General features: G+C 22.8%; 1 protein-coding gene across 1 annotated transcript; it reads right to left on the bottom strand.

The window, feature by feature from the left end:
* Positions 1-4,725: 4,725 nt before the first annotated feature.
* On the bottom strand, positions 4,726-13,092 carry LOC112602907 (kynurenine/alpha-aminoadipate aminotransferase, mitochondrial-like). Its single transcript, XM_025351260.1, has 8 exons — positions 12,866-13,092; positions 12,311-12,479; positions 7,948-8,137; positions 7,586-7,702; positions 6,799-6,942; positions 6,426-6,732; positions 5,142-5,350; positions 4,726-4,884 (listed from the first exon to the last, which is right to left on the bottom strand). The coding sequence occupies exons 1-8, from the start codon at positions 13,068-13,070 to the stop codon at positions 4,837-4,839; spliced, it is 1,389 nt and encodes a 462-aa protein (XP_025207045.1). The 5' UTR covers positions 13,071-13,092; the 3' UTR covers positions 4,726-4,836.
* Between the last annotated feature and the right edge of the window lie 6,735 nt (positions 13,093-19,827).

Genomic DNA, 19,827 nt, shown 5'->3' on the forward strand with positions numbered 1-19,827 from the left:
TATATACACCATTTAGTTTTAACTATCGACAATATGACAACTTTACCCCTTTCTCCTTAACGTTTAATGTTATATTATAAGCAGTGATTACCAAAAATCTATATTATTATTGTTTTATATAATGCTAAATAAATGTTATTTATTTTTAGTTAAAATCGGTATTAAAATAAAAAATCGGGAAACTGAGTCTATTTTATACTTATAGTGTCCTACCATTGGTCGAATTTTAAAAGATAAGAATTAAACTAAACAAATAGGGAGTGTCTTCACTGGATGGCTTCTTCCCTCACGTTTTCATGTCAAATAAAATATTATATCACATATTCTTATTATGCCCAAGGGTACAGAATGTATACTTCTTGTTTAAAAAAAAAAAAAAAAAAAAAGAGTTAAATGATATATAATTATTTACAAAAAAACGATTCAGAGCGGAAGAGGTCCGTCAGCATGTATTTTAAATTAAATTTTTCATATTTTTAATTTAATAAAAAACTTTAAAATGTCTATAATATATATAAAATATAAATAATTTAAAAATAGTCTAAATATTTTGAAATTCTCATTGTGTAAATACTAAATAGGTAGTAAAAAATGATAATTTAACTAATATTTGAATGTTTCAGGCTTCTATAATATTTTTAAATAATAAAAAGTTAGAGGATAAATGGTATTGTATTCGTTTGAATATATCGTCAACATTTTAATTTCACATATTTATGTGATATTGTTTAAAACTTTACTTTAATTTTATTAATTGTTTGTAATAAAAACATTTAAGAAATGTTGTATCAAATTTTTAAACCTTAATTGTTAAAATTAAAAATGTTTTGGGTTTTTATTTTAAATTTCACAGTTTTCGTAATTTTAACGAATTAAAATAAAAAATTGAAGTTAATACATTTAGTTATAAATGTACAGCTGTGAATATTTATTTTTTAATTTTCGTAAAAAAAAACTTATGAGGAATCTTATATCACATTTTAGAACATTTTCACTCACAAATAAACAGGTTATCATACATAAATAGAATATAAGTCACGCAATAAAATTTCTCAATCTCGCATCACATTAATGACAATATTTAATATAAATATGTTATGGTTAATGAATAAAAACGGGTAATGTTCAAAATTCAAATTGTCCGGATACGAAATTTTAAATGTATAAATTATCAATTTTTGAACATTACTAATAATTTATTGTGGATAACGCACAGAGACAACAGAGTATTATACATATAATAATATTAATATTTTAGTTATTAGTCGTTACTTTTAGATAATGTACATATATATTATGTTATACTGATGGTTTGTATACTAACTATTTAGGATTCGATCAAGTAATTAATAATTAATGATAATAAAATAATACAGTTACAATAATATTATATTATAATATATATACTCATGAGGGATATTTATGGATATTTTCTTTATTCATATCATTCTCATATAATTCTTTTTTCTTCTGATCAAATTTACTTAAAATATTATTGAATAGAGATTATAAAAATGAAAAAATTATTTTAATAAAAAAAATTGATAATATGTAATTTTACTTAAATATTATTAATGCTAACAACTTAAAATGGATTCTGCTAAATGCAAATCTATTTTGATGTACGTTGTAAGACTGAGACTAAACATACGTGTTGACATTTTCTTCAGATAGTGTTACATGAAAAGTAGAATGTATTTAAAAGTATATAACGTGAATTAGTTAGTTGTATTGTATGAGCATTTAAAATTAATAAACTAATATAATATTAGATATTATTATCTAGGTATAAAATAAAATTTTTATTTTTATTGTTGATAGAATTATTATGATTTATTAAATACATAATGACTGAATGTTATAGGCTTACATAATTCATTTTTGAATAATTATTTACAATTTAAATATTTAGCTAAACATAATTTAAAATGTTTGAATTTGATTAATTGTTAAAAATTGTATAAAAGGATAACACTTTACAAAAACTCTTTAGTATACTAGATTATATTAAATTATATTTCAATACACATCATCAATTCAAATCAAACATGAATTTTAAATTTACTGTAGCCATGGCAATTGTCATTGCCGTGAGTTTGTCAGTAAGTATTGATATTTTATATTGTAATTTATGGCTGTATCGTGTAAGGTATCGTGTAAGTCATAAGTAAATCACGGATTTTTTATGCACTAAAATGTATCGAAATATGCTATATAATATGTAGTAAAAATCATGAAAATATGTAACAAATATGCAACCAATTTTTTTTTATTAATAGAAAATTAAAAAATTAAACAACTTATAATAATTAACTACTTAAATACTTAACGAAAGATTTTCGCTGTAATATGCAATACATTTTGAACTTTGTAAAAATTTGTAGTAACCATTTAATATATAGAAATATGCAAAAAAAATGTCACCATTAGATTTAAATTATTATGATTCGTGTAGATAACTGATAAAAATCGAAAAAAGTGAAAAGGAAAAAAATATGCGGTTGCATAGAAATTTGTGCTCATAAATTATAATTTGTGTTTTTTAAGCTAAAATAATTTTTAAGTAGAAAAAAATTCAGAAGTTTAAATTTTAATAAAATAGCTGGTATTTATATGGGTTTGATAATTTTATTGTATTTTAAAAATATTATTCATGGGAATTTAAAAACTTATAAAGTTATAACGTATACACACTATAACATTTTAAATACTATATTTTCGGAAATAATGATTCAATCTACTTTATTACTAGTAAAATGAATATTACTTTAATAGTAATGTTAAAATAAATAAATATTAATATATTAACCTATATCATAAGATATATTGAGTAATACAGGCTGATAGACTATGTTTGTTCAGAATTGTTTTTTATAGAAAATGATTAATTATTAAATTTAAATTTAACACGTCATATATACAGGAACTTATTAATGATGAGATGTATACAACACCTATGGTGTATAGCAGAATGGTTATTTACATTCATCTTTTTGTTGTTGTTGGGTTTTTCTGATTATTTTGATAAGTACTTAAGAGTTTTACTTTTGACTTCTCAAATAATCAACTAAATCATTTTTCTATACAGAAACAAATCATAAACTTGTGTGTAATAAAACTAATAATTATTTTGTAATTACTTATTTAGAATTTAAGACAAGTCCAAGCAGTTGATCCGCAAACGACTGCATCTATTACTACAGCTCCAACTACAACTCCAACTACTACTACACCTTCTTCCGGGAGTCAATGCCCAAGTTATCCTACCGGATCTGGAGCATCAACTCCGACAACAACTCCAACATCAACTCCAACATCAAATCCAACACCTCCATAATAATAATCTTAAATATTTTTAGTAGAAAATCTGGTATAAATCTATAGTTAATCTTATATATTTTCTGATGACTTCAACAAATGTACTTATTAAAAATGCAAATATAGTTGTATGCACGATTAGATGTACTAATAAATATATTGTATTATTGTAACACTATTCATAATAATTATAAAGACTTTCGAAAACTAAAATATTAAATTATTTTTATTCTTTTTGCTACAAATAAACTAGTTTTATCCAAATAAAAACACTGAAGCTGAAAATTATGGAACTTCAGATTTTATCGAAATACAAGATATCGTACGTAGATATTTAAATTTAATTTATCCAAATATCCTTTAATTATATGTATATTGTATTTATAAAGTAAATTTCAATACCTACTCCACTTTCAAAATTGAAATTTTTGATCGTAATTTATTAATTATAAATATTTTAAACATTATAGTATTATTTTGAAAAAATATTGGGAATTTTTAATTTTTACTTCTACATAAGTACAAACTAAATCTAATATATTATCATAAAGCATAATCCAAGTTAAACATCCATCATTCTATCAACTAGTTATTGCGTATACAAACGAAAAAAGAAATAAACAACATATACAGTAAAATCTATACATCTATCACATCATTCAGAATTAAAAATACGTAATAAAAAATATGTATTATTAATACATCACCATCGTTATGCTCAGAATCTAAAACTGCAACAAAAATTTTTAATAACTAAAATACCTAAAATTAAAACATTTAACAATTTTGATAGGAAATTTATTAGAGGGAAAAAATGTATCGCCTGTGGGCAATGGGATGATAATTTCCCACTTTGGTCGTTTTTAATTTATTTCTCTAATTTGAAATGTTATCAAATACATGTAATTGATACTGTCGTATACAGCAAAAAGTAACGATTTTTTTCAAACAAATGGGAAAAATATTACCTCTGACCACGCGGTGCTAAAATTTTTTTTCTTAGGTGGGAAATATATATCTCCTTGCCCTATAAAGGGTTAATACATTTTTCATACTAAAACTATTTTTAAGTATCAATTTGTTATTTCAATAGTCTTATTGTATTTAAATATTACGCTATAGGTTTTATAATTTTTATGTATATAACAGGTAATTGAAAGTAGAAGAAATTAAACTGGCAGTAATGGACCTAGATGATCTGTACCTAATGCTAAAAAAAGTATAAATGCTATCACAAAATGATTTACAGAAATGTAGATTAGTGCTGAAATTGGACCCCATTAACGAAATCAAAAAATAAACAATTTTTACAAATATGTATTTTTTACTAGTTAATTACAAATCATAATAGGGATTATTGTTATTCATAAATAAAAATACAATAAAAGTTACAGCTTAAAAATATGATAACACACTTTTCAATTAAAAAATAATATAGATATACAAATTCATACAGACTATAATGATAATTGATAACTGATAAGTACCATTTATGATGTTTGATCTTATAAACAAACATTAGTCCAATAATTCTTCTCGTATGGCTTCTGCAAGTAGTTTAATTCCCTAAAATAATAACGCTATTTTATACTTGATTAACTTGTATAACTAATAATACATTAAAACGATAATAATAAAACAATTATTATTAAAATATTTAAATAATTATAATCTTAGTACATAGATTATAGTTCTATGGTGGACATATTAGTGGACATGGTTTTACTATTTGTAATAAATATCGTCTAGAAGAAGTTACTAAATATAAAATAAAATATTGAAATATTGTAAAATATATTTTTTTTGTAAAAGAAAATACTTACCCGATCAACTTCTTCTGGTGACGCAATGGAATACGAAATTCGAATGTAGGGACTTGGTTTTTCAGTATTAGCTGATAACGCAAATCCAGGAGCTAAAATTATTAGTTTATCCAAACATCTAGTAGTGACTAATTGTTTGGCATCGTTCAGTCCAATTATTTTCAACCATAGAAACATGCCACCGTTTGGCTCGTGCCATTCAGCTAATCCTGTTTAAAGTAAATTATTTTTATTTACTAGGATAATTCATGATATGATAATACAAGTTAAGGTATAAAATATCTGTTTATTTACCAGTAAAATTTAATGGTTATTCCGTTTAATACAAATATTCATCTTATATAATAAAGGACAATTTTTTTATATTTATATATATCTTAAAAATATTATTGGTATTTATCGATTACAGATTATAGATTATATTTACATAAGCACGTATTATATATAATTATATTTTGTTGGTAAAATATACATGTATGTATAATTTATATTTATTGTGAGACAAATCTTAAGATTTTAATGATTTTATGATGAAAAATATAATCTTTTTAGAATAGTTATAATTTACATCATTAAATTAACGAATAAATAATAAATAAAGTAATACATATGAAGATAACTCAGTGTGTACTAAACTAACATAACTTCTGTATATCGAGTGATGTGGCAACAAATTTTTCACCCAAGTATCTACAGATTCTCAGGGTCACCTTTAACTATTATCCCATTCCACATAATCATTAATTAAATGTTGGTCTATTGAGAGCTAGTAATTTTTATAGACTAGGTTTCTAAAAAAATGTATAATTTTATGTATTATATAATTTCAGTCATAATTATCAATAAATGTTTTAATTATCTTTGCACTGTCTTTAAATTTTTTTTGCTTGCTCACTTGCATAATATTCTTCTTCTTTTGTTTCATTTAAATATTATTTACAGTTGTCATATAATTGATGATACATATTACTTTTATTATTATTTAGATTAATTAATTATCTATTCACTAGCTATTTCACTGAATTTATTTTTTATTTTTTTCACGATTATTACTTTAATATTATTACTTTCTTTATTTTGAACAGATACCAATTGACTACTCTAAAAATTGCTGGTGCTCCAAAACAATTAATCTAATAAATTAACAGAAATGGTAAAAAGCATGCATATTCCACTAAATTTCTTAATAAAATCATCATTTTTGACAATATTTATATTTTGAATTTTTTTTCCAATTTTCAAATACAATTTCAAGAGTAACTGTTTATTTGAATGGTTTCTTACCAGTAAGATGTTTATTAACTGCAGACTTCATATAATCCAACTTTTGCTTGTAAAAGTTTCTGACATACATACAATGAGAATTTAAACCGTCTTTACCCCAACGTGATAGAAGCATGTATAAAAGTACTTGCGATAATGATGATGTGTGAATTGATGATGTTTGAATATGTAGCTCTATTCTATGCAGTAATGTTTTGGGTCCGGTTAGGAAGCCCACGCGTAAACCAGAACTCATAAGTTTTGAAAAAGAATCGAATCGAAGTACACGACCTTCTGTATCCATCGATAAAAAACTAACTGGATTTTCCTAAAATGATATTCTAGTTAATTAACTAATTTATTATTAATTAAACTGAGAAATATTGATAGTTACCTTTTCAAAATGTAAGTAGTAATATGGATCGTCTTCAAGAATAAGCAAATTATATTCACAAGCTAATTTATAAATTTCACGTTTTCTATGTGTAGGTAATGTAGTTCCAGCAGGATTTGATGCAGTAGGGTTCAAATAAATTATCTATTTTTAACATTATGATTATTACATAATATTGGCGCTTATCTTACTTTAATATTCGACAAAGGTGTATTATTATTTTTAATTTAAATGTGAACAGTATTATATCTTTAAATAAAATAATTAAAAAAGTAGGTTTTTTAAACTGGTTTGTGATTTTCTAATTTTTACGTAAGTATTTATATGAATTAATAGTTTTCAATATCTAATTGATAGACCTAACATAACCTTATATGTATATTTGGAACAATTTTTGAAATACACATTATAAAGTTCTTTATTCTATTATTTCTATTAGAAATATTTTTATAGTACCTATAATTATATCCACTTAGAATATTAGGTTTTATATCATTTATTATAGTTAATTAAATAAAATTAATTTTAAAATATTCATCACTGCTTATCATACGATTTCTATAGCAAAAAATGTATCAAAAAAAAAATAAATAAATAGCATAACGTATGACAATGAGGAGAAGATATTGAAATATAAAAATCATTTTAGATAAATATCTAAGGGAGTTGACAAAATAAAATAGTGGTTAGCAAGTATAACGATCAAGGAACAATTCAACAATTCATCTTAGTATCTATTTATTACAATACGAGTATCGAATAATATATACATATAGTAAAAGTTTACTTTGGGCATTGCCATCATTTTTCTTTTTCTTTCAACTAAAACTTTTTCAATTTCTTCCACAATAACACCACAAGAATCTTGTATTATCGGTATTATATCAGCATCATATGGTTTAAACTGCAAACATATTATGTTAACCATAAGATTTCATGATAAAAACGAGATTATGAGTTTGGGTCATTTTATAAATTATTTTCAATATTGAATATTTAGATAGTTGTTACATAGATATTATAAACACAGACTATAGTATACTTTAGCATTTGAAATAATGCATTTTCAGTTTTTGGATATATCATATGTTATAATAATTAGAAATATAATATCGAAGCATAAATTTAAAAAGGTATTAAAGGTTTTACCAAATCAACAGCTCCCGTGTAAACAGGGTCAGGCATAATTACTGGGTCATTATAACGCATACACATGTCCACGACGTTGGACAATCCTTCTTGTGCACCAGACGTTACAATAATAGATCTATCATTCCAATTTTGAGGTCCGTGAAAACGTTCTTGTATTTCTTCTAATATATTTATTAGAGGCCGATATCTAATTAAAATATTTACATAGTTTATAAAAATATGATTTTTAAAAATTATATTCAAAATAGTTGGTTACTGTGGGTTTAGCCAAAAATTAATTGTTCTCAAAAGCACTTAAATTGCGTGCGAGTGTTTTGTTAGGTGCAACCAAACGGTGTTCTTAATCATTTTTATACTATGCAATACAACTATAAAGTTTTTTGTCACTAGTTCAGAATTAATGCTACTTTTGTTATATACATATTATACACTTATAGTTAGGGTACAGATATAATATTACTACAACTGTTGTAATATAAAAACATTGTTAAAAAATAAATCTAAATTAAGAAAACAATTATGTATATTTGTGTACATGCAACACTATAACAATTCTATAGTCAGTTGGCCAATAACAATTATGTATATACTATATATAAATCGACAATACTAGGTTAAGCTACAATAATATAGTTCTCTTTATAGTGAAGAATATTAATAAAGTGCTTTCTAGTGTAATTGTATGTTTTTTGTTTTATTTATATACGTCAAAATAATAAAATTGGCGTGTACGGTGTACGACAGTGTGACGATCAACTAATTACTCATTACTTTACGAAGTTTTATTATATGTGTGTGTGTTTTTACAAGGTAATAGTTTTTTTTTTTTATAGGAGAAGAGGGGAGGAATTTCAATCTACAGAACTATATTTATTTTACGAATGTGTTTTCCATTTTGTTACTTCAACCTTAGCATAATTTATGTGTTTATATATCGAGAAGATAGTAAATACATATTATATACGTTCGATTATTTTACTGTCTTATCAGACAAGTTTGTTTTTAGTGTTGTATACACAGTTATAGTGTACATTGTATAGATAAGCCTTTAAAATCTTTTGTGATTAATTTTAACATGAATTGATTGCAACTTTGATAACTTAATAGATAAAATTATAAATAATACAAAAAAATTGTCGGTGATGTTATATGGGACTATTACGATTTACGACCAATTCGTCTCTTAAACATCACCATCCATATAACATTCGTCGCGAAATAAGAACGTACCTTGTCGCTTAGTTGGCGGATCTGTTCTCCACTACAACCTTTTTATAGTTAAAGGTACCGCAGACGATTTTTTTCGTTTTTGTAAGCCAATCAACGTCAACCTGCGTACGACAAGCTTCTTTTATCCACCACCATATACATTTTTATTCCACAACGACAACGATTATAATATATTCTAACATTCAAAGACAATAGAATTTTGGGATTTGAGTTTTGAAATTATTTTACAATAATGCATACATATTGTATATACAGGTATTTTATAGTGAGATTAATCTTCCTCATATTTTTCTTTCTCCGACATGGTAACCACTTAGGTTAATATACCTCAATCGTGAATATAGTCACGTAAATAAAAAGATCCATATACTTTTAAACTTGGAAAAAATACGCATTAACATTTAAATAGTCAGCAAAATGTTATAAATAAATAAAAAAAAAAAAATTCATTGAAATTTAAAAAACAAAAATATTGCAATAACAATCAATATTTAGTTTTTTAGTAATTTATGACAATTTTATAAATTAAATAATTAAATATAGAATAATATATTTTCATTAAATTAAAAAAGTACAAAGTAATAATTATAATAATAACAATAACAATAGTAAAAAAATAAATAGATTGAGGAATTGGATATAACTGAATAAATCACGTTTATTTGTTTTGTCCAAAGATATTCCATCCATATGCAAAACCTAAGGAGTCATAATAACGGTAAGATTCTTTTTAACAGAATAATACTTAGAGGAACTCGAAAAAAAGCAAAATACCTAACACTTAAGATGAAGCCTAAGAACAAGACCCAGAAACTAACTAAACCTATTATTTTTTCCTATAAACCAAATTAATTAATGTTGTATAAACAATTAGAAAAATATTATATTATACACTAATGGTCTTGATGGTTGTTGCAGCTGAAGTGTATACCAACATTAAATAATAATAATAATAATAATAATAATAATAATACCAATAATATACTAATTTTAAAATTTTTTATTTATAACAAAACAAAATAAAAAATATTAAGTAAAGTAAAAATTTACAGGCAATGTGATATTTTATATAATAGATTGGAAAATTAATTTATGCATTTTCATTTTGAATTACTTATATTTCAGGTGGCTTATGGTTTAGTTCAAATGTTTAAATCTACGTGAACAAATATATTTCAATGACCTAAGTTTATATAAATAAGTATAAATTATGGTTAATGATAAATCTTGTAAAATCTTAATTTCTTACACCTTCACTAAACCAAAAAATATTACTAAAATCTAAATTTTTGAAACCATTTGAAAATCCATTTAACGGTTAATATTTATATATTTACAGTATTGTTCAACATAAACATAAATAATTTATCTCAAATATATAAATCTATATATACTTTTTTGTTTTGAAATTTTTAATTGGAAAGATAATATTTATATAAAAATGGTTATTCAATCAATTGTTGACCTTTAATATTATATATTTATAAGTTAAATCGAAAATTATAAAATTATATTGTATCAATTATAATTAATATTTCTAATATTACTTAAAAATTTTAAAAAACTTTATTTTTATCAAGTTGTATATTTTATATTTTATAGTTCTTTTACTATTAACGTATGAGTGTGTTACTGAGTGAGTAATATTATGTATAATTAACATGACCTTATTAATGTAAATTTTATATCTTTTTTCTTTTAAATTTCTTTATGTTTATTATCTCTGATAATAATATAATTAACAAAAATATAATATATGCATTATTGTTTATATTGAATTTAAATTTAAAATAAAAGTAACTATGATGAAACAATTGATAGTAAAATCAATAAATTAAGTTTTAGCTAATACAATATTGTTGATCTAGAGGTCACCTACATATTATTTAAATCATACGACTAGTAAATTTAATGGTATTGTTAGAGGTATCTAAAAAAGAACGTTTATCATAAGAACATTTTATCAACTCACTGTTTCATTCATCATTCATCATGAACAATCAGCTGCTAAACATATAAACGAACACTTAATAGCTATTTTGAATAAATGCACAAATATTTTAAATTTTGTTAGAGTTAATGACGTAAATAATAGCATTTTTAAAGTGATGTGTGAATAAATAGTTTAAACTTTAAAATTTCAAAAATGTATTATTACAAAATCATGTTTATTGTTTGTCACCAGTGTCGATCTGGCTTACTGCTACTCAACAATTGCGTATAGTACTTTGATATTTTTACAATATTCGGGCCTTAGTCAAGTATTAAATATACGATATTTTCAATTAAAAATGTTTAACGGCAACGATTAAAAATCGTATACATCGTTTTATATCGTATAATGGATATATTATATTGTAGCGTACCTACTTTCCGTCACTCAACAGTCGTGGATTTTAAATAATTGTGTACAGTCAATTTTAGTTAAAAATAATTTATTTTGATTAAACTTAAGTATTAAAGTTACTGTAAAGCAATATAATTTCATGATTGTTCTTAGAATCGATAACTTCTTACAATACAATGATAATAATATAAATACTAATAATTTGTCAATTAATTTAAGCTGTTTTATTTAGTTGATATTACTTATTTTCAAAATTGACAATTGTGTTATTAATATGAAACTTTTGTAGTTTATTACTTTTAATCGCTATTTATTTTTCAATATATGAAAAAATCTGTGATAAAATTATGTAAGTTATCACTTATAAGTTATAACGAATAGTGTACACGACTTGATTCAAAAATAATTCTCGCACACAATCAGGTTGTTATAAGTTTTTACCTTTTTATTATTTTCTAAACACAAATAAATAGTGTTGTTTTTAAAACTATCAATCTAATTAAATAATTTTTTATATCCAAATAATGTTAGGTAAATACCTATCTATTGTCTATTGTATTTATATTTAAAAATGTATTAGTAAACATATTTTTTTGTTGTTAGTCAATGAAATAATGTCTCAAGTAAATAATATTAATAATTTTAAAGAGTTTAGTTAGGTACTATCTAGAGCACTAAATTAACTAGTTAGTTTTATTTTTTAAGTTATTATCATTTAAACTTGTATATTAAGTGAATAACTAGGTTATTTATATTTCTAATAAATGAAAAAAAAAAACATACCCAACCGAAGGCAGATATTGCAAGGCATCAGATAGTTCTTTATCTTCAAGCTTAATAATTTCGCCATTAATTAGTTCCACGCTTACTTTCTTGAACGGAAATGTTAATACGTTTGGTACTCCTATACCAAATTTTATACAATTTGGTGGTAATTTTTCTAATAATTTTGCTGGAAAATATTCAATAAGTTAAAGTTATATCATATTTATATTTATTTTATGAAATAAAAAAATTAATTCAGTCAAAAATTGGTTTATCTAAAGAATTTACGGTTTTAATTTTTTTTTTATTTTATTCGATTTTTAAGAAAATTAATGGGGATTTTTTTACGTTTAACCTCTCAAAAGTATCAATTAGTAACCAGAAATCATCTTTTTAAGTTAAAATTTAAAGTATTTTTACTGCTTAAATGATGATGACAAAAAAGAAAAATGTACACATCACTATAAAATCAATATATTTAATGCACTACTAAGAATTTAAAACCGTCAATCTATCTTTAAACCATTACATCTAAAATACACACACTAATATTAATCACAATATTTTAATTACTAATTTCTCGAAGTTTTGATGGTTGGCGTTTAGAAGATTTTTCGTTAATGAAATATGAATAGTCAATTTTAAACGATATAGCACTATTTTGATTGCATGACAGTAGTGGTTCTTGAGGAGAATATCCAGGAATTATACAATCTACTGGACAACATTCCACAGATGCTGATTCTTTAGAGGACGAATATAGTTGATACTGTGCCATATTCTGTAGCAAAAAAAAATACAATAATTAAAATAAGCAAGTAATAATGATATTGTTTAACAACAATCGTTAGAAAAATATTAATATTCGAGTGTATAATTTAAAATTTTAGCATTCCAGTAAATTAATAATATTATTAATTTATATAAATATTAATTAGAGTAAAATACCAAATAAAAATATATTTTTGTGCATATTATCTATTATATTTTTTTTTTTTTTTTTTTTTTTTTTTTTTAATTGAAATCATATTATACAATGTATATTTATTATATTGCCTATTTCAAATAAAAAGAATATTAAAAAAAATATTTTACTCTAACTTATAGGTCATTAAATGAATTATCATTTTAAATTAAAAAACATCACGTGATTAATAGTGGCCATATGTACAAGTTAACACGTGCAAAATGCGCGTGAGTAATAAAACTATATAAACAGGTTAACATGTTATATATTTTAGTTATATCATTGATTATCAAAAATAGAATAAAAATTTAGATTGAAATATTTAAAAAAGAATTTATGTTTTTAAATAACATATAGAAATATATATAAGAATAAGATTAAATAACTACTTAAAATTTTTATATATTTTATAATATAGTCTTGCATTTATTTATATCATACAAAATATAAATAAAATAAATAGATATATTTTTTAAATGATAGTAAGAAATATTAAAGATTACCAGTAAGATAATTTAATATTTAAGTAAAATCTAAAATTAAAAAGTAATGTATGCTATTTACTCCTGCCTGTAATATCATAAATATCTTATTATGTTTAATGATATTTATCTGTACAATAATTTAAGTATCTACATTATTTTTTAAGGTATTAAAATTTAGAGAAAAGTAATTACCTTATTTTTTGCGTCTTTTATTTATTCCTTGTTAGTTATAGGTTTTTAATTATTTAAATTATCATTCATAATTGTTCTCATTTTTTTGGTATATCTTAAAAATCAAGAAAATACATTTTTTTAATTTTAAACTATAATTACTATTCGTTTCTACTGTAGATTTTTAACGTATCTAAATCAAAATTTGAATGATTGAGTTATTAAATCGTATATAGTCTATTTAATATTTATTACTACTATTTACTAAGAACAATGAGTTAATGATAATAAGTTTAAAATTATAAAACTATAATTTGAAAATTATATAAATTAAATTTTAATGATGAAAAATTTAAAGTTCTTATAATTAATATTTTTTGAATCTAAGAAAATTCAAAAAATAAATTATAACTAAAATCATTATTAAATTTATCATCAAAATGTTCAATTTTGTTATGCTGTGAAAAAAAAAATAAAGTTTTAGATTTTTTTTAAATAGTTACAGCAAATATCATTAAGAATATTTTTACAATTATAATTTTGAATTGCATCAAAACCCAAAAATTTTTTACTAAAAACAGTTTTATACCAGAAACCTCCCTCAGAATTGAATATATAAACATATTTATTTACTACTTTTAAAAACTACATAAAAAAAAAAAAAAAAAATAAAAATAGATCTCATATCTTTATAAAATTAATAGATACATTAATTACTCTGTTCAGAATCTAAAAGAAGTGTTGAGGTTATTTATTTTAGTGATAGTTTTCACCTCACTGCACTGCTTAATACATCTTTTAAGCAATACTGATTTAAAAATAAAATGCAATGAGTAATATTTAACGAAATAAAGTACTAACTGGATATAGTTGTAAAATAATATTTAAAAATTATAGACATAACTTACTTTACGATAGATCAATTATTAACACACAAATATTGTTTAGTTGTATTACTTAGTCATTAACGATCGATAATTAAAGTATATTATTTAAAATATTTTATTTTTGACGTATACATTGCTTTATTACATATAAATATTCTGTACTCACACAAACACATTATAAAACCTTATTCTGTAAGTTCTATGATTAGTATGATATAAAATAAGTACATATATATATAATATATAAGATCATTCACTTTAAAGCAAATCAGTGGTTGTAACCAAAAATCAATTTTTACGAAATTTATTAGTCTATCATTATGTTTTGGAACAATTTTGATATAACTTTGATATATTTTTTTTATACTAAAATTAATATGACTTTGAGTGGTTACTTGAAAAAATTATTTGGTGGCCATATGGCTTATATTATGATTGTTTAATTATATTATAAGATTACGTATTTTTATTTAATGAGATTCACATGTTTGAAAATTAAAAGAAGTCTTAAACGATAAATTTGGTTTTTTTTTAAATTTAGTCACTTAATATAGATTTTATCAAAATCAGTCAATAGTCAGTATCTGTGTCTTGGTAAGGATATAGATTATAGAAGTATATTTTTAAAGTAAAATAGTTGGTAAATTTTTTAGTTTGAGTGTGATTGTATAAATAGTGGACTTGAAGTTTACTCGACAAATTAGCAAATTAATTAGTTAATTTGATTTCCCCGCTTAGTTTTTGCGATCTTCGTGCGAAGAGGTTTGTCTTCTGCGAAATCACAAGTAATAGAATGATTAATATTTGGTTGATTCGAGATTTCATATAAATTGAGTAAAATAAAAGCTACAATTAATCTTTGGAAAATAATAATAAAATACAACATTCTTTAGTCTAAACTACGAATTTTCCTAATTAATTTCATATAATAATGTTGATCTGAATAATTCGGCTACAAAATATATTCTGTTCACGTGATTTAATTGTTTATTTTTATTAAATTTTTATATTTATATGTTTGTAATTATCTATGTTGTAGTATTATATAAATAACCAAGTAAAAGGCTTAGTAATATATTAATACACAATCTAATGTAATATTGCGTCAGATATTAATTATTATTATGTTATAATTTGTTAAATTGTTATCTAATTTACTTTATATTTTATTAGGTAGGTATATATTATTCATATCATATAAATACAATAAATTAAAATGTATTATTATTTTATAATTAGTTTGGATCAAAGAAAAAATTAATGGTTTTTGTATTTTCAGCAAACCAAAAATTACAATAATAATGATGTAATACGTTTGTTAATATGATTTATATAATGACATTTCCCTTAAATGATAAATTTAGTCACTTAATATAAATTTTCTCAAAATCAGTCAATAGTCAGTATCTGTGTCTTGGTAAGGATATAAATTATAGAAGTATATTTTTAAGGTAAAATAGTTGATACATTTTTTAGTTTGAGTGTGATTTTAAAATAATGGACTTGATGTTTACTCGAAAAATCAGCAAATTTATTGGTTTATTTGATTTCCCGCTTAGTTTTTGTGATCTTCGTGCGAAGAGGTTTGTCTTCTGTGAAATTACAAGTAATAGAATGATTAATATTTGGTTGATTTGAGATGTCATATAAATTGAGTAAAATAAGAGCTACAATTACTCTTTGGAAAATAATAATACAATATAATATTCTTTAGTCTCAACTACGAATTATTTTTGTTGGTTTTACATGATAATAAGATTTGCGTACAATATTGCTTTGGCATAATAATTATAATAATAACAATGAAAAAGGCAATGGTACCATTAGTGCCTAATGCTAATAGCCCTAATTGCACAGTGTTTATCGAAGACGCAGGCTTATCCTTTCAGATTGTTGATAATGAGACCAACTAAAGGCGTAAATAGATCCTAAAGTTACAAAGCTTCAGACCCAGGAATTTTATAGCGATTAGTGAATAAGTGAAAAACTAAGCGTCCAATTTCTCCTCTAGTTACGTCTATAGGACAATAGATATTATATTTGTATATGTATGAGTGTTTATAGATAAAAGAAAAAACTCGGGCTTTAAGGGTGGCCGTACTTGTGCTGTGGTCGATGGTCTTTGTTATTTCAACCACTCATCCTTGTTCCTCGAGCCTTAAATAGCTGTAGTGTTGGAGATAACCATAACAGAGTGATTAATAGTATTACTTCTCTTGAAATTATTGCAATTATTCCACGCAGTTTGCTAAGTAGTATTTATTGTGTGGTCGATACATTTTCTTATTTATTATTTAATTAGATTTCTACTGAAAACACTGAGCCTTACTGAGAAGAGTCGTGTAGTGTTAATTACAGTTTTGAGATAGTTTTGCTTGTATGATACAACCATTATTTTTGATTTCATAATCTGAAAATTTTATGTGAGTAAGTATTATATTTTATACCAAATGATGCATTTTTAAGCATAAATTATTATAAATTAATTTATAGAAAAGAAATTCAATTATGAACATGTTATAAGTAAGGGAACCCTGCCTACTATAATTAAATTTAAAATTCTAGTAAGTAAATAAATAAAACAATAATTGGTATTAATTTTTTTTAGAAAAATAAACTAGTACCATTATTTATGAGATTAAAATTCCTAAGTTAATTTGATTGGCCTATAAAATAAAAACAAAATCAACCACGTACACGTTAGAATTTCATATTAATCTTGTATTACATCTTTAATTAAAAAAAAAAAAAAAATAGGTTTTGACAATGACTTTTTAATGTTTTTCGTTAAAAAATAGTCAACCTATATAAAGAACGATTTAAATTACTTTAAATACAATACACAAATATATATATAATATTTGACAATACAATAATTTATTTTAAATCATAAATTTGGTTGATTTTAATTTATTTTTTCTATTATTGTTCAAATGTTGTTATTAAAATTATTCTATGGAACCTGAAAGTAAAGACGATTATTTTTTAATAATATCATATTGCTTCCGTAAATATAATTTCTAATTTATTGATAACATTGGTTCTTAAACAAAACATTTTCGAACCACGTTAACAAACAAGTAAATATATTATGTACTGTACATGATTTTATTTTATTATTCAAAGGTTAACAATAATTTCTCATTCATCTTTACAAAAACAATCAGAATTGATTTCTACGGGTAAATTATAAACTTTATAAGTACTATGAACTATTCAAAATGGTTTGTACAAATAAGCAATCATTTACACACATATTAATATTTAATTATTTAATATGACTAAAATATTACCATGATTATAACACTCAATAGAAACACAACAAATCGTATATATATAATTATACAAATTTATTATAAAATATAATTTAAAAATTATTTCATTACTAACATTTCACAATTTAAAAGTGACAACCCTTGTACAGTGAGAAAGCAACAGAAACTAAACAGTACAGTAAGTGATTACTGAAACGGTTTTTCATATTTTCTGATCAAAACGCGCCAGATAGTACCTATATTCATGAACATGATATGTACAAGGTATCTTATCATTTTATATGTATAAAAAACGATTTTTAATAATTATACGACAATATATTATTTTAATACAATCAAAATGAAAAACAAACTATATATTTGTGATACAAATCTAAACTGCATTTTTCTCGTCGTGAACACATTTAAGTTTTTCATGTACAAGACGTACATAATAATATTTTAATATATTATGTTTTATTAAAAAAAAAAAAAAAAAACTTAACAAATAAGAACGTTATTTATTCATAATTCATATTATATATGCCCTTTTGGTAGACAAAAAGATTTTTGTACAAATTAAAAATAGTTATTTTTTTCATTTAAAAAATGTTTCATGCAAATTAGGCATCTGCGTCATGTGAAAAGAATAATTTAAGAGTATTTGCTTGGATAATTTGAGACGACATTCATCAAAATCTTACAAATCATAATAAGCATAACATTAGTTAGCTTAAAAATGTTAGTTCATTTTTTTCGCAAACCTTAAATTTGTGTCTCAAAAAATACCCTGTACTCAACACAATAATATGTAACGTGTAAACTTCAAATAAGTTAATGTAAAAAAAATAACAAATGAAAATTAATAATAATATTTTTTTTTAAATATATTGAACCTATATCATATTATAGGTGATTAAGTAATGACACAAACATTAGGCCGCTTAAAATTAACTGGTTATAATATCATCTTTCATTCGGCCAGAGATAATATAATCCATCTATCTAAATTCGTTACGTCGAATGTACTAACATTGACACATATAATAACTCAATTTTAAATTTTAAAATGTAACACGCAGCTAATTAATATCATATATTCGGTTAGATCATTTTTATGGGATAAAGTACACTACGATAAAATTATTAATATACAATCAAACACGAGGTTTTACTTAACATTTATACAGAAATATATCTTATTGGGGAATATATCAATATTTGCTTTTCCTATTTTGAATGTAATTTAAACTAACTTATTACAGCATCATGCTGCCAGAAAAAAACCATATTTTATCTATCCAATATTTTCGTATGCTTCACGCCTCCATGTGTATAAACATACATTTTTTAGATAGAATTCGTCTGTATTTTGCATATGATTTAGTTTTTTAGGAGTGCGCATATATTTTAATAAATAAAGAGTAATACTTAAAATGTGTTGTATGTAATTATCTATTAAATAGCTAACATTTGTAACATTTATAACTATTTTACAATTTAATAAATAACGTAATTAGAATAATTTTTTTTATAGCTCAAAAAATCGAACTATAAGTTAAAAGGATAAAAATAAATAAATGTACGAGTATGTCTATTTTTCCCAGTAGGTCTTAATACTGTAGTTAAAAATCATCATTAAAATAAATATTGTAAAAAAATTATAAATAAAAAAAATAAGTGAATAAATATATAACATGTTTAGCTAAGTACATACTTAAACACATAATATAGATGTGTTTTAAAAGGATCTTTTTTAATATTGCTTCAA

The sequence above is a fragment of the Melanaphis sacchari genome, unplaced genomic scaffold, assembly GCF_002803265.2.
Source record: "Melanaphis sacchari strain LSU unplaced genomic scaffold, SCAv2.0 Contig91_pilon_pilon, whole genome shotgun sequence".
Classification (NCBI taxonomy): Eukaryota; Metazoa; Arthropoda; class Insecta; order Hemiptera; family Aphididae; genus Melanaphis; species Melanaphis sacchari.

Excerpts from the sequence above, each read along its gene's own strand:
- LOC112602907 (XM_025351260.1), bottom strand. The coding sequence starts at position 13,070 with ATGGCACAGTATCAACTATATTCGTCCTCTAAAGAATCAGCATCTGTG. Across the intron at positions 12,480-12,865 it reads ATCAAAACTTCGAGAAATTA|CAAAATTATTAGAAAAATTA; the intron begins GTAATTAAAATA and ends AATATTTTCCAG. Across the intron at positions 6,733-6,798 it reads ACTACTTACATTTTGAAAAG|GAAAATCCAGTTAGTTTTTT; the intron begins GTAACTATCAAT and ends ATATCATTTTAG.